At 37.6% G+C, this 27,706-nt stretch overlaps 1 protein-coding gene across 1 annotated transcript in view; it reads right to left on the bottom strand.

Moving 5' to 3' along the window:
- The window catches only part of LOC140622273 (uncharacterized), a 76,968-nt gene that overhangs the window by 28,594 nt on the left and 20,668 nt on the right, over nt 1-27,706 (bottom strand). Inside the window, exon 6 of the mRNA XM_072807987.1 lies at nt 25,135-25,208. Coding sequence (XP_072664088.1) covers nt 25,135-25,208 — 74 coding nt within the window. The remainder of the gene's footprint in view (nt 1-25,134; nt 25,209-27,706) is intronic.

The following is a 27,706-nucleotide window of genomic DNA, read 5'->3' as shown; positions in this document are numbered from 1 at the left end:
TGTTAACTTGACCGTAGCCTCTAACTCCGAGTCAAAAATGCTTGAAAACATGGGCATCTTAACTAGAGCAAGACATAAATCAAATTACCTTCAACACCACAAAGAAATGAATGGTTGGCATCTTAGGAACTGTAAAGTGCAGTGAGTTTTCCTTGGAAGATGAAGTCGAGACGGATGACAAAGGATCCCATTACTTAATTGAGTCTAATAAAATATGGAGGAACAAACTTTGCCATGGTTTCAAATAGTCTGATGAATAAATAGAATAATTCCAAGAGCTTGCTAACTGCACAGTTCGTGGGAGTGAAGTTTTTCTGAGATTATGAGCAAGACAACAAAAGGGCACTAGCCAGTAGTAACATGGATAATGCTGTCTTAATTTCCTTGCCGCCACAGAATCCAATGAGTAGATTATATTGTTTTAATGGGTTTACTTGCAAGCTTTAGGGCGAAGCAAAAGTAGAGAGAGGGAGTAAAAAGGCTGCTACAGGGAGACAAGGGGAAAGAATTTGTTCCCGACAAGACAAACAATTTTGGTAAGTGAAGGAGGTGTAGTGAGGTTAGGCAAGAGCTAAGGCCAGGCCAAACGGATCATCAAGTAAGAATTTTATGAGCATGTTAAATCTCATCATGTCACAAGTTAGACTGCAATTTTATTAAATGTCGGCTGAACTGAGTTGAGGCAGTGTGTGTCCACAACCGAGGAAAAGGAAGACTTGGAAGTTCAAATCATAACAGATCATTATTGTTTTTGGTATATGACACCAGCTCAATTTTTTCCAGTGAGTTCTAGCTAGAAACTAGAGGTAACAACTAACGTGCATATCTAATTTTTAAAAAGGCTTATAAGATCCAGTTTTGAAAAACAGACTGTGTTAAAATTAAACGTTGAAAGGTCTGGTATTAATGAGTTAACACTGATCCTTATATTTTAGAAGGTTAAATTTATTATTTACTTTCCGCTTCGGATCTGGGAGGGGAGAAGCTTCTCTAACAGTCCAGAAATGTGTGACAATCAATATTTTTGCTCTTGATATCTCCCTAAAAATGCCGATTTTGCAAAACAAAATCTCTCTGGAAATCGTTCTAGACCAAAAAGCACTTTTCTACACAAACAGCAAATAAGTTCTTTGAGGATTCTACCCAGAATGCTCTGGAATTCAGGGTTTCCAAGAAAAGATGATACATCCCAGAAATGCTAGAGACATTTCTCCTTTTAATAGTTTGCCAAAGCGTAAGCTCTTGTGAAATCTGACGGTTTTCAACATTGGCACGAGCTAGTTATTTAGAAACATATAAGCATTTGTTTGGGTCTCTGGAGAATGCAACTTAATAGAAAGTGGCATACATGTGCCCCTGTGGACGCTAACAGCATGTGTATGCACCCAAGAGTACTGGCAGGACACATACTCGCCGAAGGATACAAATGCATTCATGCACCTCTTGCCGTGACCTCATCAACCTGCTGTCAAAAGTGCTGGTTGAAACATGAAAATTCAATAACTCACCTGGTTATTTTGCCTACACTAACTGGTCTGATTTTTTTTTCCTTTTGAATTAATTGAGCTGATCAGCTGTGTTTGTGTTTTGGAATTGGGTTGATATCATATTCAAGGATTAGAAATGTGTAGCTTCTTTCCCACCATAACAATTTAAAGATAACATTTGGAAAATAGACACTGTCACAATTCAACACTAAAGTGGAAGAAACACTCACATTTGGGTATGTTTCATTGGCTGGAATTTTATTCATTTTAAACTATAGGAATCTATTAAAAAAAGAAAGAAAGAAAGAAAGAAGAAACACAAAGGTTAAAGATCAACAGGTCCAAGTGCAATGCCCCAGTGGGGATGGGGTATAGGGTGGAATTGGGGTATGGAAATAGAATTGCTCTGTTTACCTCAATAGTTGCCTTTGGCTCCAACCCAGTCAGAGAGGCATCAGGATGTCCGTGAGATGGATTGACAGTGTAACACATGTAGTGGCAATTCGACCCCAGAAAGTCCATGTGGACAAGCAGAAAATGACAAATAACAAATCAACATCCCTCCCAACCTCTCTCTCTCTCTTTTTTTCTTTCTTTCTCTCTTTCCCACATAGCTCCTGTTTCTCTGTACTGCTCCAGTGCCTGGTAAATGAACCAACTCTGTTTCTAGGCATCTGGACATAAACTTTTCTCCACTGGAAAACTTTTTAATATTTAAAAAAAATTTTCCCCCAATTATATTCAACAGGGTTTGACCCTCTGTCAAAGTATGCCTTACCTTTCTAATACAGAGCATGGAAAATTTTATGCACAATGTCTGTTATGGAAAATATACAACAATTTCAAAATATTCAGGCCAAAGGTTATTATGCACAACTGATAAGAAATTGCTACACACCTGGAATTGTATAATCCAAAATCACATGTTCAACACAGAAAGTTACAGCACAAGGCAGAAATAAATTCAAGTTTATCTACACAAATCTCTTTCCTTTCTGGTTTGTATAAATGCATTTTTATTAAATTATTATTTCTTAAAATAACATTCTCACTCAGGAATTCATCCCATATATTTAACTCATTTTTCACACACACAAAAAACCATATCCATGTATATAGCTAACTCATTTTTCCTGATTCATATGTATTTTTCTTTTCTAGCAATGTCACATTTTTCACGTTTATAAGTTGGCAGCTAATAATAACAATTCTGACTCACTTCACCAACTTTATTTCAAATATATTAGTTAATAACTAAAAGTAGAATACATAAGACAACCTAAAAATTTAGAGACTTCAAAATAAGAAATTATAGAGATACAGAAGTCACCTGATTATTCTCCAGTAGGGAGAGTAGGGAACAGAAGGAGGGAGCTGTTTCCTCAATCAGTATCGGCTAGAGTCCAACACAATCCCATCCCCAGGAAAGCTGAAATGTGGATTTAAAAACATTCTATTCTAAAGCTTGAAGTATGGCTAACCAAAACCAAACCACACACATACACACACACACACACACACACACACACACACAGAGAGAAAAATAGAGCAAACCACTAAATTGAAAGAAATAGTGATCCTCCTAGTACATCTAATGGTTCCTTGCCATTTTATTTTTCTACATCTGAAATTTCACATTTACAGAGCCAGAGATGCTCCATATAAGTAGGCAGAGAAACCACCTATAAAATATCGTATGCTTGAAAATGTATCTCCTGCCCACTATTCCCTAAATTATCCCCTTGAGAGAAACTCTCCTTTGAGTCTCTGAATGTTCTCTATTTATATGCACTCTCCACACCCTGGAAGACATATTCAACTAACATTGAAGTGCGCAGACTATCTCCCTTCCTGTGTAGATTACTGGGACAAAGCTAAACACAGCTAGGTGGAGGGTAGAAGGAGGAAAGGAGCATTCAGATGGGGAAAATATGGCAGGGGGAGGGGAAGGGAAGTAGACAAGCCTTGCCTGCTTTGCAATTTTCCAAGGTGGGCTTGTCCTTCGATGGGATATTTTTGGGTCATGGAGGATATATGTGGCTATCACCAAAAGAACCAGTTTTCTGTTGGCGGAAAATGAACAAAACTGGTACAACAAACTAGCCAACTTTTGTTGCAATTATTTTCAATCTGATACTTGGGTGTATATTTAACCCAGTAATAAAAATATTTTGTTAGGGAAAAAAATACTTGACATTTCAATTCTGGGCATTTTGTTCTTTGCTAAAAATTGAGAGGAAAGGGAGGGTGTTGTAGTTTAGAATGAGAGAAAAGAATGGGCAAATTGTGATAGATAGTCTCTAAGGAAAAGGGAGAGAAGCAGGCTGAGGAGGTGAAGTAAAATTCAGATAAGAAACTTCAACATTCCTGACTGAAGCTCTTTAACCTGAAGACTGGACCGTGACAGTGATGAAGCAGCAAGAATACTGTTCAAAGACTCATTCCCATCTCTTCATTCTCATCTATCATGTCTGCTCACTTCATCTTATAGAATTCTGTAACAAAATTTTTTCAAATGATATAAAAGTAATAGCGGAAAATTTGAAATATTTATTTAGATCACTAGCTTATGGTTTATGGAAACCAATGATTTTTTTTTTTTTTTACTATTAACAACTGGTTCTCCTGCTTCCATCTTCTGATAAAAATCTGTATTAGCAATTTTCAAGAGTTTATGTTTTTCAATTTTCAATTTCATTCACTGGTTGAGGTTATCATAGACCTAAATATTTTTAAAACTACTGCTGAGATATTATTTTTCCTTTGACAGATTGACAAGACTGTAAGGTCTTACATACCCAGTGTTTGCCAGCGTCAGGGCTAAAAGGCTCCTTCACACATAGCGTAATTCTAAATCAGTGCCGGTTCTGTTGTGGTTGTGGTAGTAGTGGTGGTTTTTGGAGACAGACATCACTTGCAACATCTAGGTTTTAAATAAATAAGCCCTGCAATGATATTGCTAGGGGATTTAGCTTACAGAGAAAATCTCACATCTGTGCAAAGAAAAAAAATGCAAGAAGGCTCACCACAGTCTTTTTAAAATAGAAAAATAATAAAAACAACCTAAATGTCCATTTTAGGGGATTTAGTAAACAAATCATTCTAGCGGTTTACAAAAGAGTATTCTAAAGCTGTACAGAAAAGTCAGATATGAATGAACTGATAGGGAAGGATGACTACAGTCCATAGTTTAGTAAATAAACAAGTAAGCAAGACACAAAAAAAGATTTGGCACAAACATATTTCTGTAAAAACAAAACAAAACAAAACCCTGAAGAGGATTGTTGGAAGGGGGAAACCGGCAATGAAGCTTTTTCACTCTACACACCTCTGCACCATTATTTTAAAAAATATATATTTCTATTTTTCATATACTTATTATGTATATAAGATGTATAAAACAACAGATTTGAGAGTAAAATAATAACGATGTAGCATTTACTTTTTTTTTCTTTTCTTTTCTTTTTTTTTTTTTTTTTTTTGAGGCCTGGCCCAAACCCACTCCTGGAAAGAAGGAGCTACGGCCCTCTAGTGGAGAATTGCAACAATGCAGTTCTCTTAACCCTACTGAATCCCGCATTTTAAAGAAATCTCAACATCTAAATTCATTTATGGGTAGAACCAACCACAATTTTATATCAGGAAATATCACAAAACATACACAATTCAATGCCCTTGAATTTAAGTCTTACATTAAAAATTCTGGAAACATCCTCTGATAAAATTTTAATCTATGATGCATTTTCTGTGTGCAGCACAGCACACTACTCAGTTGCATTTCATGGGCAGAGTCAGTGTGTCTGTTTGCTGAGAAAGTACATTTGCTAACCTGGATGCTTCAGTCATAGGAAGGGCTGACTTCTGATAGTTACAGAAGCTTGTTGCTGATTAAAAACCAATCCTTGCTCATGCCAATCTCTACACTAGGATCCAAGTCGGCTACTGTCACCTCAAAACTGAATCACTGGATGTGAATAATAGAGGCACTTATTTTCATGGGCTAATCTAAAACATTTCTAACAAGAGAAACTATTTCAAAAGTATATATGGCTGTGTCAACCGCCCAATTCCCTCGGTCCAGTTGAAGGCGTGCAGAGTTTCCTGTCAACCTGCGCTCTGAAGCAGAACAGTCTCCAACCCGACCACTGGGCTTGCTCCGCATTAAGGATCGGCTACCTTGGAAATGTACCGTCTCTCAGTGTAAAACTCCCCAAAGGGCAATTCAAATCACATTTAGAATTTCCTATTTACATTGCAACAGCCATGGCAGGAGTTTGAATGTCACAGTACAAATCTGGCACCAAATTCTGAGTGTGTTCAGCAGATTCAGTTTCCAAATTCACTTCACATGAGCATGTTTTCATCAAGTGCAAGGGGGAGGGAGTGTTGTGGGATAAGTTCATGTCTGAACTTCGGATCTTAACTCTTTATCGTCTTGAACAAGTAAACTAGTGTTTTTGCTCTTGCGAAGAAAGAATTGACCAGACTACCTTGTCTTTTAAGTGCTTGTGCAGGAATGCTATCAAGCAAGGACAGGCCACTATTATTTCCAGTGAAATCTCACACGTGACAAAGGGAAAACTTGGTTAGAACAGCCTAACCAGTAGAGGCAATTCCTGAAGAGGCAAAACTTTCTTCTAGACAAGCAATGAAGGTGGCTGATTAGTTTTCTTTCCCAAGCTGTGTCCCTGTGGTGGGGAAATGTATCAGGACACCATTTTTGTCTTCAAGTTTCTTTCTTTCCTTTTTTTTTTTTTTTTTTTTTTTATTATAGATGAATGTATAGGAGTAGATTTTTTTCAAAATAAATCATCAGATGTAGTTTTAAACTTTGTTTTGTGTACTTTGTTTTGCCTCTCTTTGGTTGTTACAAAAAGCGATCTGCAAGGAGAAAATGTTTATTCCAACTGAACACAGCCACACACGTGCATACCGTCTTGATCTCCAGACCCCAAGTCTACCCAACTGAGGCGAACTTGAAAGAGCTCTTCCAGACCGAGCTGGATGGTCAACCTGGCAGTGGGCAGGACTGCTTCCCATCACTGTTGTAACTGGGTTGTTGAATTCGCATCCACCCAAGGTTCCCTAAGTTCAGCCATGAATATTTATTTGCTATAAATGATGATATATATATATATATAAATGATGATATACCTAGCAAACGTATTACAATCTAATGTTGAAATGATTTATTCTAACCTGTCTATCTTGAAGTTAGTTTAAAACTGAAGTGTACTTAAAGGGAATGTGTACTATCATACACTTCTAGGCTCAGGGGAAAAAAAAAAAAAACTCATTATTTGGTCTTGACGTAGTCATGTAAAAAAATAGCACAGGCATCCCTTGGCTGAGGCTGCCTTTGAAAATTCCTGGATTGGAGGCCTAAATGGCTCCCTTAATTTGCAAACTGATAGAACTCATTTGGGGCTGGGACTCCGGTGGTACTGGCACAGGAGGCACAGGGATTCACAAATACACTTGAAGAGAAGAGACCTCTCACTCTACGGAGGGTTCTTAGGTAAAAGAAAATAAGATGTTTGTTACTCACAGTCTGCCAGGGTAGAAATTTTTCCCCTTTCAAAATTTTAACTCTGTTAGAACACTTTGAACCAGTCACGTACTCTGGGTTTTGATAATACATTAGCATATCCTATTAGCATTTTAAATTGAAACTACACTTGCCTCAAGGACAAGGATAAATCTTTCTAGAGACCCAGAATTCAATGCATAAATTTTGCTTCATTTCAAGTGCCAAAACAAACAGGAAAAGAGAAGAAACGGCTCTTGTTATAAGCCAGCTTCAAAGATAGAAGCTGGGTACTTTGGAAGTCATATAAATTAAAATAATTATTACTTCTTGTAAAATCTTAGCGTGGCTTCATGTGTTATTCAGTGCCATCTTGTTTTAAGCCTCATTGCCATCTAGTTAAGGGCAATTGTCGGGCTGCCCTACTGTACACAGTGGGCTCCATAGTGTAATGAAGCAAGAGGGGACAAGGAATTGGACGGATTTGGCTTCCATTTTAGCTCTGCAAAATGAAGGTGACAATTCTTTCTGTACGTTGTGCTGCCAGGTATTAGAGATAATGTTTAAACCACAGCTGGCCCAGGGCCTGGCATGGACTTGGCAACAGCAGCGGTGAGCAGCTTTCCTCCCAGTGGCAAGTGGCTAAGCTAAGGGATAGAGGTCAAAGGCAACAGCCCAGAGCTGCCAGGGGAAACATATAAAACTCAGAGAACTCACCCTGCTTATTCAAGTCCTAAACCTTCGTTGTTCATTCAAGCACAAGGAGTAATCCATTTCAGTGTTTCTCAGTCTTAGCTGATCTATAATCAGATTGTTCCCACAGGAAGGAGGGATTTAGCCACGTTGCTCTTTATGTAGGGACTATAGCATGTAAGCATTGGAGAATTTATTGTAAATGGTCCTTTTATAGATCACACAGCAGATCATGTCACTCCTCTGTGCGAAGTCCTTTAGTGGTTCCCTCATTTCATTCGGCTAAAAGCCAACGTCTTACAATGGCCCACAAGGACCTATGTAACAACCCTCTGCTTTTCCGATTTCATCTCTGTAGCTCTTCCGGTCTGGCTCTCCACTGGGTCTGGATCCACTGGCCTCTCACTGCTCCCAAACTCTCACTTGGACTCCAATCTTGCTCCTCCAGATCCACCTTGACCACTTCTTACTGCTACCAACTGTTTTGTCTAGCCTGCATTCCCGATTCCATTGACTTTACCTCTTCTACTTTGCCTTTTTTGCCCAACAGTACTTATTACCTATCATACTACAGATGATACTTCTTTTGAGGTTTATTAACAGTTTTCTCTCACTAGAATGTAAGCTCTAAGAGGGCCGTGCTCTTTGGCAGTCCTTGGGTACATACCAGGGGCCTCCATCAGTGCCTGGCCCACAGAAAAATGGGCAAAGGACATTAATCAACAATTCATGGGGGAATGCACTTGAAGAGACAAGGTATAGAAAGACGCAAAACCTCACTAGTAATCAGGGAGAGGCAAATACAAATACTATTTCCTTTGAAAACCTGACATAAGCTAGACGACTAAGTTATGCAACTGCAACTCTCACATAACTGGCACACCTACTTCGGACAGCAATTGGGCATTATTAAACAAAGTTGAAGATGCAGTGCCCTATGCCCCAGCAAACCCACAACTGGTACAAACCCTACATAAACCCTGCCATAGGTACACAAGGTCACGGGCACAGAGATATGTTTTGAAACACTGCTGGTAACGCTCAACAATTGAAAATAGCTTATGGGACTCTGGTTAGAAAAGTGGAGAACAAAGCTTCCACACCTTCACGCAGCAGGGGCCTTGTGAGCACTCAGAAGGAGCCAGTCAACATCTACCAATACAAACTAACTTCCAAAACAACAGTTGAGGGAAAAGTCAGGTTGTAGGTTGAAATGCCCAGCATGCGGTTATCTGTTGATCCAAGGCTGAACTTTACAAAATGTTACTGTCCCTAGCTGATACATGACTATTTCTCAACTCTGCTCCGAGTTTGGATGAAGTTCAGTGATTCCACCCCATTCACAAAGAATAGCAAGTTGTGTCTCTGAACTGTTTCTACCTTAGTGTCACATAAACAGGCTGGCTTGAGTTGACTATAGGGAGGGCTGCCCTAAAATCTCCAAAAGTTGCACACAATGTTCACATTAAATAATCTAGGTCATTAGAGTTCAACCATGACTTTTCTCAAGGGCTGTTTTCATAGACTTTATCTTGTTCCATGTGACATATCTCCAGCAATAGACCATTTTAGTTGTTATTTGCAGATACGGCTCTCAATTTTGGAGGAAATAGAACCATACTGTGGTTCCCAAATACGACATTATCAGAAAGAGAATGAGATTTTTAGATATGATCTAAATATGTGAAGCTTTAAGTATAAAAACAGTTAACTCATACACTTTCTAAAATGCCAACAACTTGATTTGTTATTTGAAACAGGGCAAAACAACATATAGTTTTTAAATGCTCATTAAGACCCCTTAGTTTTCCTTTCAAAACATTCTGATTTTTTGTTAACCATCTTACTTAGGATGGAAATGACCAAGAAGCTCCCTGGCTCCCAGAATAAGTTCTTCTCTTTTCAAATGAGAACATGTCCCTTTTATAGTAAATCTTGACAAAATGAGGTTAAGTTGGGTCCTAGACAAAAAAGATAAGCAGCGCTGTGGGGGCATCCCCAGCGCTCAGTGGTTTAGCGCCACCTTCACACCAGGGTGTGATCCTGGAGTCCCGGGATCAAGTCCTATGTCAGGCTCCTTGCATGGAGCCTGGTTCTCCCTCTCTGTCTCTCATGAATAAATAAATAAAATCTTAAAAAAAAAAAAAAAAAAGAAGCAGCACTGTGTGCATTCTTCATCTACATGCCTCCCCTCACTGTAACTCCTGGTTAACAATGATTCTCATCTGACTTTCTCTACATTAGTTGTTAGCTGGGTTGGTTTCAGGGGTTATTAATATGAGTTCACGAGTTAATAGTTAATCTCAGTGGTTTCATGATCTTTTTGGAGTTACGAACAAAAATGAATGTGTACCTATGTTTTTCTAGGGAGAATTTCCATAGCTTTTGATAGATTCTGTAAGATGTTGAGTATCCCCTCAATTTAAAAAAAGTGATTAAAAACTAAAAAAAAAAAAATGTTTTGCAAATTGGGTCATTGTTTTCAGCTGGGGTTTTTACAGAGTGCAGAACAGAATGATTCCTTGGGTCGGCCCCTGAGAGGTTCTCATTCAACCAAACTGTGGAAAGATTCAGGAATCTGCATTTTTAAAAGGTACTTCAAAAGATCTTGATGACACTGATTCAAAAGACACTAATCCACAGAATAAAATTAAGAGTTTTTAGTGTTGCCTTCATGGTCTTTGTCCCTAACTAATCTTCCTAGTCTTATTTTATCCATTAGTCCTATTGCCCTATAAAGCACAGATCATTCTTCCACTCATTTACTCCTGTATTCAAAGAATAGCTATCAGATTCATTATAGAGACCATGTGCTGTACTTCAAAGATGCAGTGGTTGACAAATACGACCAGCTTTTCTTTACATTTTATCTCCTCCTCATTCACCAGGTAAGTGCCTATTAATCCTGCAAAATCCAGGTCAAATACTACTTGTGCAAACATTCTAGATCCTTTGAGACAGATTTCTTGTGTTTTGCTCAGTGGATTCACAGCACTTTTTTTCAAACTTCAATTATACTTCCGTGCAATTATTTTTTCTGGTTCCTGTTTTCTGTGCTTCCGGTCAGGAACCTTGTAAAAGTCTTAAACATATCCATCAGGCTTTCTTCTGTTCCAGTGCAAAATTCCCAATAACATTTCTGAATGGATGAGAAAAATATCACGTTTTCTTTCCTACTGAGAGTATATACATTTCAGTATGATACTCTTGAAACCCAAAAATCCCTAAGAAGAAAAGGTAAAGTATTCCTGTGGTCAGAATCCTAAACACAATGGTATGCTATGGGGAAACATACTTTGGTTAGGGAATCTTCATTAAACCTGCCAACATATCTGAAGAACTAGCCCCTCAAAAGAGGCTCTTATTGCACAAAAGGGTGGGGATACATCTACGCATTGGCCCTTGTGACTAGAATGGTCTTCAGCTCAGAGTGAGCATTGTTATCCTTCCCCCCTCCCCCGCCCCGCCAGAACTAGTTGTCCTATCAGACAATGTTAAAGATATCATCACCAGGGGAGACACTGGAATTTTATTAGATTTGGAAAGCAACCACAAGGAAAAACCAAGAGTCCATCTAAAGTTGGTTTATCCTCAATGTCTTTGAGAAAATCTATCAGTTGAAAGAAAATAAGGGAGCATTTTCTGAGTCTTGGATGCAGTGACAACAGTGAGGGTCAAGCCAGAGAGAGGGTACCTGGTAAAGAAAATTCACGTGGGTGACATCTGGAACAATAGTTGATCTTCTATTAATTCAGGAGCTATCTTTAAGCACTCCTTTCAGAGCCAGGAATTTTAAAAATATGTCATTAAAACATGATTTGGGTTCCAAATTCATGCCTGAATATATTTGTAAGCTTGATATTTTTGAAGTATTTTTTAAGTTCTTAGGAAAAAGCCACACTACAAGTAATTTGTATCTCCTCAGTACTTTTATTCTGTGTATGTTGTGACATTTGTAAGATTTAAAAATGTTGTGAAAGCATACTTCACATTAGTAGAAATATCATATATTTTCTTCTTAAAGTGTGGCACTTCAAGTGATGTACTTTTTGAATTCAGGCATCTTTTAAATTCTTGATCCCTATTCAGCTTGAAGCACTTCATTCCTGAATAGAGGATTTCCCCTCATGTGTTGAGGTACGGATGTCCAAGCCTTGTATATACATATTTATACATACAGAGATAAAAAAGCACAGATGGAAATTACTTAAGTACAAGATATGTGCATGTGTGGAAGTTGCCATCCACAATTTTCCTTAACAGGTAGATATGTTTTGATTTTTTAAATTAAACATGCATTTACAATGACACCCATGCTTAAAAAATGGAACATTTCATTAAAAAAAAAAAAAAAGAAAAAGAAAAAACCTAATTTCTGGGCTTTTCTTAAAAATGAGAAGTTCTGGCATCTGGGGATCAACCTTCTTGCTTGGACACAGTCAGTGGAGTTGGGAAGCAGCTTGGTGGCCAACTTCCGTGACAGGGCAGGGAATCTTCCTACCATCCCAATATTCCCTAACATTTTTGGATCCTGAAGGATTTTCACATTTTCAACTTTTCTTCTTAAAACTGTATATTTAATACCAGAAAAAGTGTCTATATATCTAATATCCATTCATATCAGACTGCTGTTCCAGTATGCTCCAAAAATCCCAAAAGGCTGAAAGATTTATTCTTGATTGACTATAGCATTTCCTTCAGGTGGAGTTAAGGAGGAAAGAAAGCGCTGACACAGCAGATGATGGGAATGGGAACCCTCACAGCTGTTCTGCTCCTTCCTTCCCAGGGGCATCTCCGGGGTGCTGAGCAACCATATTCATGGGAAGTCCTGGGACATTGCTCTTGGAATTTCTTCCAATTTCTTTGGAATTTCTTTTTCAGCAACCAGGAGCAGGTGATGCTAAATTTAGCTCTATTAGGAAAATATGTGTTAATCTACCTCAAGACAGGTATGACTGTCTGTAACATCTGTTCCCAAGCTTTAGCAAGCATCAAAACCACCTGAAGGGCTTATTAAAACACAGCATTCCAGGCCCCAGGGTTTCTGACTTAGTACGTGGGATGGAGCCAAAGATTTTGCATTTCTAACAAGTTCCCCAGGGATGTTGATGCTACTGGTGTGGGGACCTCAGTTTTAGATCCACTTGCCTATACATACATAGAATTTTTCAGATTCCTCTGAACACTTGTAAATGCCATATTTATGCAGAAAACGTCAGTGAAGGTAGCACCTCCTAGCAAACATCTGGATGACATTCACTAGGCAGAGGCTGAACCCTTCATAAATCATCCAGAATTCTTAGGATCATACCTATACCACTGACCAGCTCTATGTTTTTATTCCCCTGCCCTACCATCTACGGTAATCCACAGACTAGCTATGGCATTGTAACTAAGGATAAATGAATGAGAAAAGCAGAGATAATCATTAGATTCTTATCATTTTCCCGTCAGAGGATCATTTCTTTTGATACATGTATTTTTTTAATTGAAAGGAATCCTTAAAACCACACGGTGGCAGTGTAATCACATGAGTGACACTTGTCATGGTGCTGGAGTTGGGTTTCTGAACCCATTACACATTAAGAGATAATTCGGAAAGCTAAGCATCTGCGGTTTTGGCTTAACAATTATTGGCCCATAAAGTGTAAATGACAAGTTGTAGTCAGATACCTCTACAAAAAGCCTCCGTCGGAGCTTTCAATATTTTTACAATGCCTCAGACAGAATGCATCTTTCCCCTCTGCCGTTTCATAGTGTGAAAACAACTTCACAAGAACAAGCAACAGATCATTTCATGCATGAGCTATGTAACAAATTCAATACAAAATAACCCCGGCTTCAGTTTAGCAAATTACTGGGTGATAGTAAATTTGCTTCTAGACTTTAATCATTTTTGAAAAGTGAATTTGTTTCTTCTCTTGCATTGCTTAATTTTAGATATACAGCCAAGTAAAATTGAACTTTCCTAAATTTGCTTACTACAGTATCTACCTGGACCTTCTCTTTTTATAGTGAGACTGCAACAGGAGAGTAAGTCTTTGGTGCATTTCGATTGGCTGATTGACTATTAATCTTACTTTATAATAACTTACTTTATCGATATAACTAATAGAATATGAGGAGTACTGGATTCTTAGGATAACAGGGTTCTGTCAAAGTGAAAGACATATTTCTCTAGTCTGTTCCCTGTCCTAAAACAAAATATTCTGAACTATCAGCAGAAATGGCAGGTTCCTGGTGGTGGTGGAGCGAGGGGTGTGGGAATGACTTAGTATTAAATATCACAAATGCTTCCTTACGTGCATCTTGATATGATGCTTCTGGTCCCCTGAGCAATGGGAACAGTCAAGTTAGAGCATTGCCAATATGATGATAGATAGGGGTCAGCAGAAGGGAACAAAGAACTTAGAAACTGCCCACACAACATGAGGTAGAGTTCCAGTTTGCTGACAAAATATGCCTTTGCCAACAATGATAGGGCCTAAAACCATCAGCAACCAGATTGGAGCGGGAAAGGAGGGAAACATCAGTGTTTCTACAAACCATCCATCCCTATCCATCCTCCTGAATATGTTAGGACTTCTCACACCACCACAGACATCCTGATTCTGGTTTTAGCTGCTGACCTCACATTCTGTATCAAAGAATGCCCTCTGGGCATTCTAAATCAGACAAAAATACTCTCAGAGAAGTACACTGTGAGTGAGATTGCCCCAAATTCAGGGATCTGAAGGGAAAGGTGTGCTAACCCAGAGAAAGACAAAATGATCTTCCCAAATGCAGACTACAGAAGTCATTAAAATGTTATTTTGAGGATGTAGCTATTGCTCTAATGTGGGTAACATGCGCTGCACTTTATTGCCACGCGTGTTAGGTGGAATGGGAGCTCAGAGAGCCCGCCAGCACTGCAGAGCTTCACAGTACAGCAACAGCGTCTACAGTTTCAGAGGTTACAACTCCCCGGGTCCTCGTTGCGATTGATGGGCTGCACACGGTGTTCAGAATTTCTTATTTGGCCCACATCATTTGAGTTTTTAACCTGCTCTCCTAGTCGAGCCACTCCATACTCAGCCAGCTTCTTTCATATGGTGTCCAAGTTTTAGTCTATTCCAGAATCTCAAGATTGAGTATTCAAGGACAGGTTTTTTAAGATTTAGAAAAATTACACTCCACAACACAGTTTCATGCATACATTCAGCCATATACGGAGCCGTGCCTGTATGTATGAGGTCGGTATTATTATACCCACTTTGGATATAAAGAAACCAAAGCTTAAGAGAGGTCAAGTAATAGTTCATTTTTCTGTCTTTGTTTCCCCTGCCTTTGGAGACGTGTCTAATAAGAAGTTGCTGCAGACGAGGTCAAAGAGGTTTCTGCAAGTGTTTTCTTCTGGGATTTTGATGGATTCCTGTCTCACATTTAGGTCTTTCATCCATTTTGAGTCTATTTTTGTGGATGGTGTGAGGAAATGGCCGAGTTTTATTTTTCTGCATGTGGCTGTCTGATTTTCCATATGTTGAAGAGACTGTCTTTTTTTCCATTGGATATTCTCTCTGGCTTTGTTGAAGATTAGTTTACCATAGAGTTGAGGGTCCATTTCTGGGTTCTCTATTCTGTCCCATTGTTCTATGTGTCTGTTTTTGTGCCAATGCCATACTGTCTTGATGATTACAGCTTTGTAATAGAGTTTAAAGTCCAGAATTGTGATGCCATTGGTCTTGGTTTTCTTTTTCAACATTCCTTTGGCTATTTGGGGTCTTTTATGGTTCCATGCAAATTTTAGGATTATTTGTTCCAACTCTGTGAAATAAGTTGATGATATTTTGATAGGATTGCACTGAATGTATAGACTGCTCTAGATTGCATAGACATTTTAACAATATTTGTTCTTCCAATCCCTGAGCATGGAATGTTTTTCCATTTCTTTGTATCTTCCTCAATTTTTTTCATGAGTGTTCTATAGTTGAAAATAGAGTTACCCTACAACCCAGCAATTGCACTACTGGGTATTTACCCCAAAGATACAAATGTAGTGATCCAAAAGAGCATCTGCTCCCCAATGTTTATAGCAGCAATGTCCACAATAGCCAAACTATGGAAAGAGCCCAGATGTCCATATATATATATATATAAAATATATATTTACACACATATAATGCAATACTACTCAGCCACCAAAAAAAAAAAAAAAGAAAAAAGAAATCTTGCCATTTGCAACAATGTGGATGGAACTAGAGGATATTATACTAAGTGAAATTAGTTAGAGAAAGACAATTATATGATTTAATTCATATACGGAATTTAGGAAATACAACAGAGGATCATAGGGGAAGAGAGGAAAAAATAAAACAAGTCAAAATTGGAGAGAGAGACAAACCATAAGAGATTCTTAATCATAGGAAATAAACTGAGGGTCATTGAAGGGGAGGGGGTTGGGGGGATAGGGTAGCTGGGTAATGGACATTAAGGAGGGCATGTGATATAAGGAGCACCAGGTATTGTATAAGACTGACATTAACAAGCTTGGAAGGACTCAGTCGTTATGCTTCTTATCTTCAGAACAATTATTTCTTCTTTCCTACATACTCCTTCCATATGAAGACTATAGAGGCACAAAACTATTATTTTTGTCCGAGTATAGATTACAGGCAGTTTACAAAAAGTAGATTCTTTCTCCATGTAAATGCTATTTTTTAAAATACTGACACACACATTAGCACTTAAAGAATATTCCATATAATATTTATATGCATAATATGTACTAGCAATATGATGTTGGACAGTTATAATTTTATCAAAGTACAATTACAAGGATTACTATATTAGCTATAATTCTTTTTGACAATTCAATCAAGCTTCAAAATTTCAAAAGAAGTTTATTAAGTTGCCTCATTGATTGATTTTTTCATTATTTATACTCTATTAAAAAAAAAAGAAGTTTTAAAATAACTTACAAAAAAGAGAGAGCCATAAAATGGAATCATTAAAGTAAGAATGAAAGAATAAGAAGTGGGGATCCCTGGGTGGCTCAGTAGTTTAGCACCTGCCTTCAGCCCAGGGTATGATCCTGGAGTCCCAGGATCGAGTCCCACATCAGGCTCCCTGCATGGAGCCTGCTTCTCCCTCTGCCTGTGTCTCTGTCTCTCTGTGTCTCTCATGAATAAATAAATAAAATCTTTTAAAAAAATAAAGAATAAGAAGTATGCCATAAAAGGGACATGAAATTTGTGCCCAAAACCTTGGATTAAAGAAAATAACTGTAAATAGACATGCTTTATTCATGAGTTTCCAGATAGCTAAAGAAAAACAAATGAACGAATATAGTTTCCTAACTGATAAAAAAGAATACTAAGTTTTTTTAAAAAGACACTAATTTTTGTACTATTAAACTTAAAATGTTTTGACTTGTGTATGTGGTGAGGTAGGAGTAAAGATCCCTTTTTTCCCCTCTATGATTATTCAGGAGATCCGATGTCATGACCATTGCATGTTCACTGTACTGGAGGGTGATTGTTGTCATATATCAATTGACTCTGTATGAAAGGGTCACTTTTCTGAACTTTTTATTATATTCTATTGGATATTATCTTACTTACTATAACTTTTATGTAGTAATTAAAGTTCTCCAGCTCTATTCTTATTCTTCAAGATTGTCTTGGCCCTTCTTAGATCTTTACTTTTCCAAATGTATTTTATAGTCAGTTTGCCAATTTCAAAAAAAAAAAAAAAAAAAGCAGAGATTTTGATTTTGATTGAGTTGGTATTATAAATCTGCCAATCCATGGCCATGCTATGCCTTCATTACTTAGCTTTTTAAATTGTTTTCAATAATATTTTATAGGTTTTTTTTTTTTAAGATTTTATTTATTTACTCATGAGAGACACAGAGATAGAGAGGCAGAGACACAGACAGAGGGAGAAGCAGGCCCTATGCAGGGATCCTGATGTGGGACTTGATCCCAGGACTCCAGGATCACGCCCCAGGCCAAAGGCAGGCACCAAACCACCAAGCCACCCAGGGATCCCCAATAATATTTTATAGTTTTAAGTTAGAAACATTATACATCTTAATGTATAACTTATTTTTGATATTTGATATTCTCTAATGCACATGGTATCTTTTTAAAAATTGTTTTAAAAATTGATATTTGTTTGTTTCTGGTATATACAAATGCAATTATTCTGGTCATTGATGTAGTATCCAGTGACCTTGCTAAAGTTACCTATTTGTTCTAACAGGTAGGTAAATTCTTTTGTTTTCTAGACACACAATCAAGTTATCTAGGAACAATGGCAGTTTTGTATCTTTGCTTTCCGGAAGTCTTCTTCTTGAATTATTATGCTAGATAGGACTTAAACTGCTATATTGTAAAGAAGTGATAGCAATGTCCTTATCATGTTTTGTCAATCTCAAGAGGGTAGTTTTAGCATTTTACCACAAAGTATGATGTTTGCTGTATTCATTTTTTCATATTTTTAAAAACCAGATTTTTGAAAATAGGTAATTCTTTTCCGCATTTGCTAAGAGTGTATGTGTGTTTTATTATAATGAATGTCAAATTAATGATGTAACTTTCTGCATATAATAACAAGATCATATAATTCTGTTCTATTTTTCCCGAATATTATAGTCCATCCACTACACTGATTTTCAATTGCATCTTTACTTTTGAATTCCTGTTATGAACCTCCTTGGGCAAGATATATTATCATCTATATTATATATATATATATAAACATATATATAGGATATGTATAATATATATACAGATCCTAGATTTAAATGTGAAAGATAACATAATAAAGCTTTTAGGAAAAAACATAAGCAAATTTATACATGAGCTTGAGTAAGCAGAGTTCAGAAAAATAAAGAATGACAAATTAAACCATATAAAATTAAGAACCTCTGTTCACTGAAAAACATCATTAAAGGAGTGCAACTGTATGCCACAATGTGGGAGAAGATATTTGTAATACATATAAGCCTACCAAGGACCATATCCAGAATATGGAAAGAACTTCTATGGGCCAAAAATAAAAAGCAGGCAACCCACTTCAAAATTGGGCACAGTACTAGAATAAAGATTCACAAAAGAGAAAATCTGAATGACAATACATATATGAAAAAGGAATAAATATCATTAATGATCAGAGGAGTGCAAATTAAAACCATAATGAGGTACCATTATACACAACCCTGGAATGACTAAAATGGAATGCACAGTATCAGGCATTTTCAAGGATGGAGCGACTCGAATATTACAAAAGTACAGATTATTATAAGCACTTTGTAAAACTCTTTGGTACCACCTTACTCAAGATAAAGGTCCATATAAGATGCCGGAATTCCACCACTAGGTGCATACTTAAGAGAAATGCACAGTATCCTTACAAAATATATGAAGGAATGCTCAGAGAGGCACTATGCACATTAGCCACAAGTTGATGACTCCTCCAGTGGCCGCTGGGGTAGCCAGCCTGTGGGATGACCTGCTAGGATCCCTGATAGTCCCACCCTCTTGTAGGCTCTTCTCACGCTATAACAGGGCTGTGTGGTCAATAGACTATGGCAGAAGTGATGGCATGTGGTTTCTGGGATTCCTCATCAAAGACTGGAGCTTCTCAGGCTCTCTCCACGCCTCCGATCCCCTCCTTTCACTGCCTCCTCCTCTCCTTCTCACTTCCTCTCCTTCTTCCCCCTCGTTACTCCGCTCCTTTCACCTCCCCCCTTCTCTTTCTCCTGACTGTTTTGGGGAAGCCAGCTGCCATATCAAGAGAAATACTATGAAGAGAGGTGTGGTGAGGAACTGAAGCCTTCTGCCAACAGACACATAAGTGAACTTGGAAGCAGTTTGCTTCAGTCAAATCTTCAGAGACTGAGCCTGGCTGGCAGTTTAAACACCATCTCATGAGAGTCCCCGAGCCAGAGATGCCAGTGAAGTTGCTCCCAGGTTTCTGAACCTCAGAAACCTTGGGAGATAATGTTTGTTGTTTTAAGGTGCAAAACTGTTAGGAATTTGAGGTAATTTGTTATGCACCAATAGGTAACTAATATATCTATCAATAAGAGAATGGAACATTGTAGAATAATCATGAAATGAAATACTAAACAGCAATGCGAATGAACAAACTACAACTATGTGCAACATTATAGATGGATCTTGCAAATATATTTAGTAAAAGAAACCAGATGCTTAAAAGTACATATATTATAATTTCATTTGCATAAAGATCAAAAGCTGACAAAACAAATCTATGGTGATAGAAGCCAAGATAGTGGTTACTCTTCTATGAGGCATGAAGGGGCTTCTAAGAATATCAATATGCTCTAGTTCTTGGTCTGAGTATTGTTGACATGGATGTGTTCATTTTGAAAATTTCTCATTCTGAACACTTTTCTAAATGTATGTTGTAATTAAACAGTTTAGTTAGATTAAGAGGAAATGTATCATGATTTCAGTGTGAGGGTCTCTGAACAATATAATGAACTATTTTTTGATGACAGTTTCTTAAAAGTACAGAATCACTTTACATGTTGTCATTTCTGATACTAATTCTTGATAAAAACCAAGCACAAAATAGTGAATCACTGTACCATGAAGATGATTCTCTAGGGAATTAAATTAATACGGTCCCGGTATATAGTTTTCTAATAATCAAATTTAATTTTGAGATAAGCTTAGCAGTGTTTCTCAAACTTTAATATGCAGAGGAAATACCTAGGGGATTGACTTAAAATGGAAATGCACTGCCTCTACTCCCAGAGAGTCTGATTCAGCAGGATCGACAAAGGGCCATGAATTTGTATTTTTAACAAATATTCCAGTGCAACACTTTGCAAAATACTGAAATAAAATTGTAGACTTTTTTTTTTTTTTTTTTGCAAACCTCAGTACATACTTGCATTTCAGAATTCCAAACAGAAACCAGTTTAACTGCAAATACACATGGTATTTGGTGGCTATAAAAGAAAAAAATTCTTCAAAATGGGGGAAGACAAAAATTAAAGCCTGAATATAAGAACTCATATTTTTAAATGCCTTTGGAGAGTAAAAATGATATGAATTTAAAAGAATCACATATATTCTACTGATTCTAATCTATAACTTCTGTTGCATGAGAGAGGCGATATCTATAAAATATATGCATCTGTTGTACAATTAAATGTCACTATAATGTGAACATCACCCCTGCTCAAAACGTACACACTTGTTGCACTCCAAGTAGCCAATTCTGAATCTTTAATTAACAGACACAAGTTGGAGACCCCACAAATTTCAGTAAGATCACAGTGCTTTCTTAGAAGTTTATCTGTCCTATGTCATGTCCCTCATTACAGTTTGAAAATCTTTACTTGGCTGTGGAAATGACTCTGGCACGGAAAGCATGTGACTCTGACTTAGGGGGACAAGTAAGCAATAGCTCTCAAAGGACAAATATCCAAATAACCTGTTTTCATGCAAATATACTCATAACAAACAAAGTAAGGCAAAAGGAATCCTGAAGACATAAGATATGTAGGCAGAATTATTTATAAAATGTATTATTCTGAAACTGCCCAAGAGGCATCAGCAAGTCTTTAAAGGTCCCTTATGATCACTGTTATAAGTACTGCTGGAAATAACATACAGCAGTAATAAACCATGGGAAGCTACAGAAGCAGGCATACCATTTACTTTACCAAATGGGGTTTATTTTTCCTCTGTAGTCTCCTCTTAATAATATGAGCCCCACAGTGAGATCTGTGTCTAGATTTACGAAGTCAGTGAAAATGGGGGAGGTCCCAGGTCCTTGTTGTATGCCAGCAACTCTGTAATCATGCAACAGCTCGCTGGGCAGGGGATGTGGCTACCTGCGTTCTGTCCATTAGCTAGGCTTGTTGCTGCTCATTAAATTCTTAATGCGAATGACAACAGTACAACCGATGGAGGGTTATAAATGCAGCTACCTCGGGTGCAAAATTATGGGCCAGACGTTGAGGTCCCTATTGCTAAGGCTATGGATTTTTCTATTAGAACTACCACATGAAGGGATGTATCAACATGCTTATTAACATCTTCGCCTTCTATAGAGTAACTATTTGGCCCCGGTGAGACCGGTAACATCTCCTCCTTCTCTGTTCAGTAACCTTTAGAATAATGGGTAATCGAGGTAGTGCCTCAGAGTGCCAAAGGATGACATGGAAGCTAGCAAGCATGGTGGCAGAAGCAGACTAGAAAATAGATATGTATATATGCAGACATACATCTACACGCATATGCACATGTATATCCATATTTACACTCATGCATTTATATGCACACATATATACATGTATATCCATACACACACACACATATACACACGTATATATGAAAGAAAAAAGAAAGAAAAAAATGAAGAAACCCTTTCAGAACAGGCTATTTTAAAAATCAAGTCTCCATTAAATAGAGAAATTATGTCAGTATTCAACCGATGTAGAAATGTAGTAACTAGTGCAAAACGCCAATATGGAACAACTTAGTTATGATTCGCAAATGCTAACTTCACTGAGGGCTATAGATAATTCAAAGTCTGACATCTCGGGGATCCCTGGGTGGCTCAGTGGTTTGGCACCTGCCTTCAGCCCAGGGTGTGATCCTGGAGTCCCGGGATCGAGTCCCACGTCAGGCTCCCTGCATGGAGCCTCCTTCTCCCTCTGCCTGTGTCTCTGCCTCTTTCCCTCTCTGTGTCTCTCATGAATAAATAAACAAAATCTTAAAAAAAAAAAAAAAAACAAAGTCTAACATCTCAAATTTGGCATATACCATGAGTAAAGGAATTGGTACAATCCAGTACATGAGGGGCTATTAATATCGCAACTCAGAATCTGAGAAAGCAGTTGCTATTGATTAATTGCAAAAATGTCTCCAATTCTTCGCCCAGCCTTGTACCCCTGCCCTTTGCAATGTGACGTTCAGCTCCTCCCTTCAACTAGTGGAGTTCATTGCTCTACCCCTTGCAGTTTGGTTGGCCTTGTGACTTGCTTTGGCCAGTGGACTGCAAAGGTGATGGTGCACCGGCTCTGAGCTTAGTCCTAGGCCATCTTGAACCAGCCAGCCATAGGTGACCCGCCAACTGACCACAGACACTGGAGAGCCCAGCTAAGTCTGGCCCAGACCAGAACAACTGCCCGGTCTACCCATGGACTCATGAGAGATAATAGTTACTGTTTTGTGTCGTTAAATTTGAAGGCCATGTGCAACACAGCAATAGCTACACAATCTTGGCTGACATTATGGTGAATAAGTTACTGCTCTAAATAAAAGATTTTTTTTCACATTCCTTTCAGTTGTAGATTACAGCCATTATTATCATTTTTGCTATGTCATGTGAGGCGCAGTTCTCAGTACTTCATACAATTACTACATTTAATGGCTTTAAAAATCCAGATTTTTGGTATGATGCACTTCCTAAAAAGGAGATCTGACTAACCACAGCGACACTAGTTCCTTGTCATTGACCCTCTGCATTAGAAAGGTAGTTTAGGGCAGCCCGAGCAGCTCAGCGGTTTAGCGCCGCTTCAGGTCAAGGTGTGATCCTGGAGACCCGGGTTCGAGTCCCATGTCGGGCTCCCTCATGGAGCCTGCTTCTCCCTCTGCCTGTGTGTCTCTCTCTCTGTGTGTCTCTCATGAACAAATAATTAAAATCCTAAAAAAAAAAAAAGAAAGGTAGTTCAAAGCATCAGCACCATTACAGGAAAGTGGTGGGAGTATTAAAAGTGATCCAAACATGGGGTGATGGGATCCAGATGAAAAGTGAGGTACATCTTGAATAGCCAAACTCTCTAGTAACCTTTCTATCCTCATTTGGCACTTTGAACTGAAATCAACCTCAAAAGCTCAAGATGAGATGCATTTAGAAAAATGGCTAATATCTTTAAATCATCATGAGCAGGCATCAACTGGGACATTGGACCCAGAATTATCTTTTGTACATGAGCAAAGACAAGCATCCTAAAATTCTTTCTTCCTAAAAACCAAAACCTAATTGCTGAGCAGATTTTCAGCAAACCTGAAAACAACCTAGTATCTACTCCATTACATTATTTGAATTCAGATGATAAAAGAACCTATATACTTTTAAACATGGTCTTTCTAAAAACACTGATGATCACAACATATTGGTGATCATAACATATTCTACAACTTGGAAGAGACTGTAAAATAATACCAAGACAGAAATATCTATTCCCTTGAACCCTGCAGAACTACTGTTTTGGCCTCCGGGTGGCTTCCAACATGAAATCCTCTTCATGGAGACAGAGGCAACAGTGGGGGAAGTCGCACTTCTTACTACTTTTAACCACAGTCACATGTGTTTCCATGGCCCTGTCCGCAAATACCAGCAACAGTAGTTGCAAAGAAACACAAAATTTAAATGAGAGTGAATTTCACACTTGAGGCAACAGGCGGCTTTACATTTGGATATGACATTCAGAGCTATGTTAAAATACTACTTTGCATACAGATTATTGAATGCTTTGTCTTGGAAACCAATTTGTGTTCTGTATGCCAGGACCAAGGGAGAACTGGCGATGCTGACTGCCAGAGTCCTTCATTTAAGTTACAGAATTCCAAGAAGAAATATAATTTCCCCCAAAGCATTTTTTTTAGAAAGGAAACCAGTAAACCTCTGAGGATTGAGTTACACCACCTACGATCAGAGTATTATATCCTTTGAAAGACATAGAAACTATCATTTTCCCCAAATTGGTAGTGAAAGAACTATAGAAATTCGCACATTCATCCTAAATAACAAAACACAGTTCACCAGATTATCTTTTTTTTTAAAAAAACTTAAAGTTCTTGGAAAGCGACGTCTGAATATTTACAAAAATTAATTGCCGTAATACGAGTTACCGATTTGAGGATCTATCACATGAAAACCTGTATAGCTGTTTTTATATAGTAACCTCACAACAATCTCTCAACAGAGATATTATTGTTACTCCAATTTGAAACATAAGGAAAATGAAGTCTAATTCACCGGAGGTCCCATTAGAAATACATTACTGATTTAAATAAACGGTTTTGAATTAAAACAGTTTAATGCTCTTTTTGTTTCCTTTTGTATTTATCATCATTCATATATTGCTGGTTCTATGAACATCAAAATCTGAATCATTTAAGAACCAAAGAGACTCCTCTAGACCTTTCTTCCATTTCTCTTCTTTCTTTTCTATGACCTCACAGTTCTCAAAATTCCTCTATTCTTCATTTATATAACTGATTTAAAAAAAAATCTATCTTCTTATTTCTAAGCTCTTACTCAGCTTAATTTTATAGTCATGCTCCATGAAAACAACATATAGATTTTGGATAGGGAAGACTTCATAACTCACATGCCCCTCACTGGTCCTCCAGTTAGTCAATTCTGTTACCCAAGATTCAGGAGGTAACTTGCCTTCTTTGAGGACATCCGTCTGTACCAAACTTCTTTACCAGCATGTATAGTGCCATCATCTTCTCATTCAAACACTGTGAAAGACATTTGAGTTCACGTTTATGTATATGTGCTTTCATAAATAATAACTAAAGGTTAGTGAAGATGGCAGTGGTCTTACACTATGTGTTCTTTTCATAGCGGATACATTTTAATTCAGATAACTAAAAACCACTCAAACTCTTTGACCTCAAAGCTGACATGTAATTAATCTTTAATGAGTTATTAACATTCTTTGCAAAGTTTTATAAGGCCTTGCTAGGGATTAATAAAATTATTAAAATTTGAAAAATTAGCCCCGAACAGATGAGTGGGATATTTTACTATCTTGTCAGGTGGATAACGTACTTGAATACTAAGTGTGTGGGAATGTGCCACTTTATAAAGGATGACTTTTACAAACATTTGCATGGCACTCTTAAACTATTCATCATCTGATGCATAGTCTTTTTATATGTTTTCAACGGAATTGTCCTACTTTTCATTTAAAACATTTAAAACAGAAGAGTGAAAAAAGTGCATAAAATCCAAGAGAGCACAATATTAGGACTGCTCCATTAAATACCATGAAGAACACATAATTCAAGATTGATGGCAATAAAAATTTAAGAGACTAAATACAATTGGAGTTGGCTTCTTTACCATTTCAACAGCTCTGTGATATTGAAGTGGACATTATTGTTTCCTTTTGGAGAATTTTCCAAGTTTGAACAAGATAACAGATATGAAAAATGTTTTGTAAAGCATAAAAAATTAAACAGTTTTTAATCACGATATGACTACTAGAGGTGTAAATCAGACTGCTTGAAAAACATTGTTAAAATTATAGACCTTCCTCATAGAAATGCAAACTCCTAAGTCTACCCTATATGGGGTAGGGTAGTTGGCACTATTGTTTCATATTCTCTCAAATCTAAATTAAAATTTAGCAGCATACAGTGAAATCTACAATAAAAATACTCCAGATTCTAGAATATAATGAACTACAATTCCCTGATAATAGCTAACACACATTACCCTTGTGGGAATACATAGGCAATTTCAATGATATTACAGAACTTCTTCCTTAAGATTTGAAAAGTTTCAGATTCAGCTTCCAAAACACATTAATTATGTGGACTCTCACTAAGGTAGACATCCAGGAAGTCTGAGCTCTTGGCTGTTGTGCTAAAGTGAGGCACATTAAGTGGTGTGCAGGCTTCCTTCTCTTCCTTCTCTATATTCAGACAATTGATTAATGATGGCACAAGAACACAGTTAGTAAGATCGACTGTATCTTAAAATAGCAGAAGGATTCTTTTCCCCCAGTTTCTTGGGCCTGTCATTTTTACTATAGAAAAAAAGCAAATACAGATATCTCAGACTGAGATTCACCATTGTCTCTAAAGCCAGCAAGCAGTTATTCATTCCAATTTGGAAATAACTATTATGATCAATCAGGTATTTAAAATTGAGCCACTTCAGACTGTTGGAAAATTGATTAATAGATAGATTTCATTTGACTTTCCTTTCATATTCTATCTCCTTTGAGGCCCAAGAGATAGTCACAGACACTCTTTAGTGTGGTCCTAGGAACTAGACCATTGGACAACTACAAATACAGTTAAGTATTGTTGTGCTGTCATTTGCAAACTGTCCTTAACATTGGAGATGTTAAAATATAAAGAGAACTATAACTTAGAATACATGATATAAATATGGCATATGTGGACATATGTGTGAGAGAGAGAGGAGGAAGAAAAAGATAAATTAAAACTTGACAATAGAGAATTTCAATGAGCTAAAAAAGTTACTTCTCAAAGTTATCAACACAATGATTTAAATACATGCTTTGCAAGTCTTATGTGAAAGCAAATTTCCAGGTATTTGTGTCATTTCAACATTAATAACTCTCATGGATCCTGAATCCTTTCTATCATGATTGCATTGGATCTGACTTTCTAGAGTGAGAGGGATTGAGAATGAATACGATTCATCAACAGGGATAATGCATCTTGGAGAGACAAAGAAAATTTTAAGCATTCTGTTGACAGGAGGGGAGAAAAAGCAGGTGAACCATTTTGTTCCCTCCATTGTCAAGCCTTCTGTGTGAATAGTCTACAGGTGCTATCGTGTGTGTGTGTGTGTGTGTGTGTGTGTGTGTGTGTGTGTTTTAATTACCAAATCTTAAGTCACAAATCCTTTGTTTTTCTTTCCTTCCTCCCCCTCTCCCCTTTTTAGGCAGTATATGAGACAGTGACTATCTTTTCTTCTTGGAAGTCATCCTTTTTCTGAAATTGTCTTTAAGTTCTCCTATTTCCTCATCACCTTTTTCCACCTTTCTAAAGCAGGAGTAACAAACACAGGTCCCTGAAGCCCAGGCAGGAAATATATAGGAGTAAATAGACGGAGTCTCAGCAGGTGAACACCAGGGAGTGGTAGGGACCACAACCAACTGGAAAGTGCCTGCCCCACCCAGAGAGGTAGGTGCTAACTAAATGTAGCCATTTGTGCCCACACAGGAATATGGTCCCAGTGTTCCCACATCTGATTT

The sequence above is a fragment of the Canis lupus genome, chromosome 31 (assembly GCF_048164855.1).
Source record: "Canis lupus baileyi chromosome 31, mCanLup2.hap1, whole genome shotgun sequence".
In the NCBI taxonomy this organism is placed as follows: domain Eukaryota; kingdom Metazoa; phylum Chordata; class Mammalia; order Carnivora; family Canidae; genus Canis; species Canis lupus.
The sequence above is the reverse complement of the archived record's forward strand: the minus strand, read 5'-3'. Positions and strand labels throughout refer to the sequence as shown.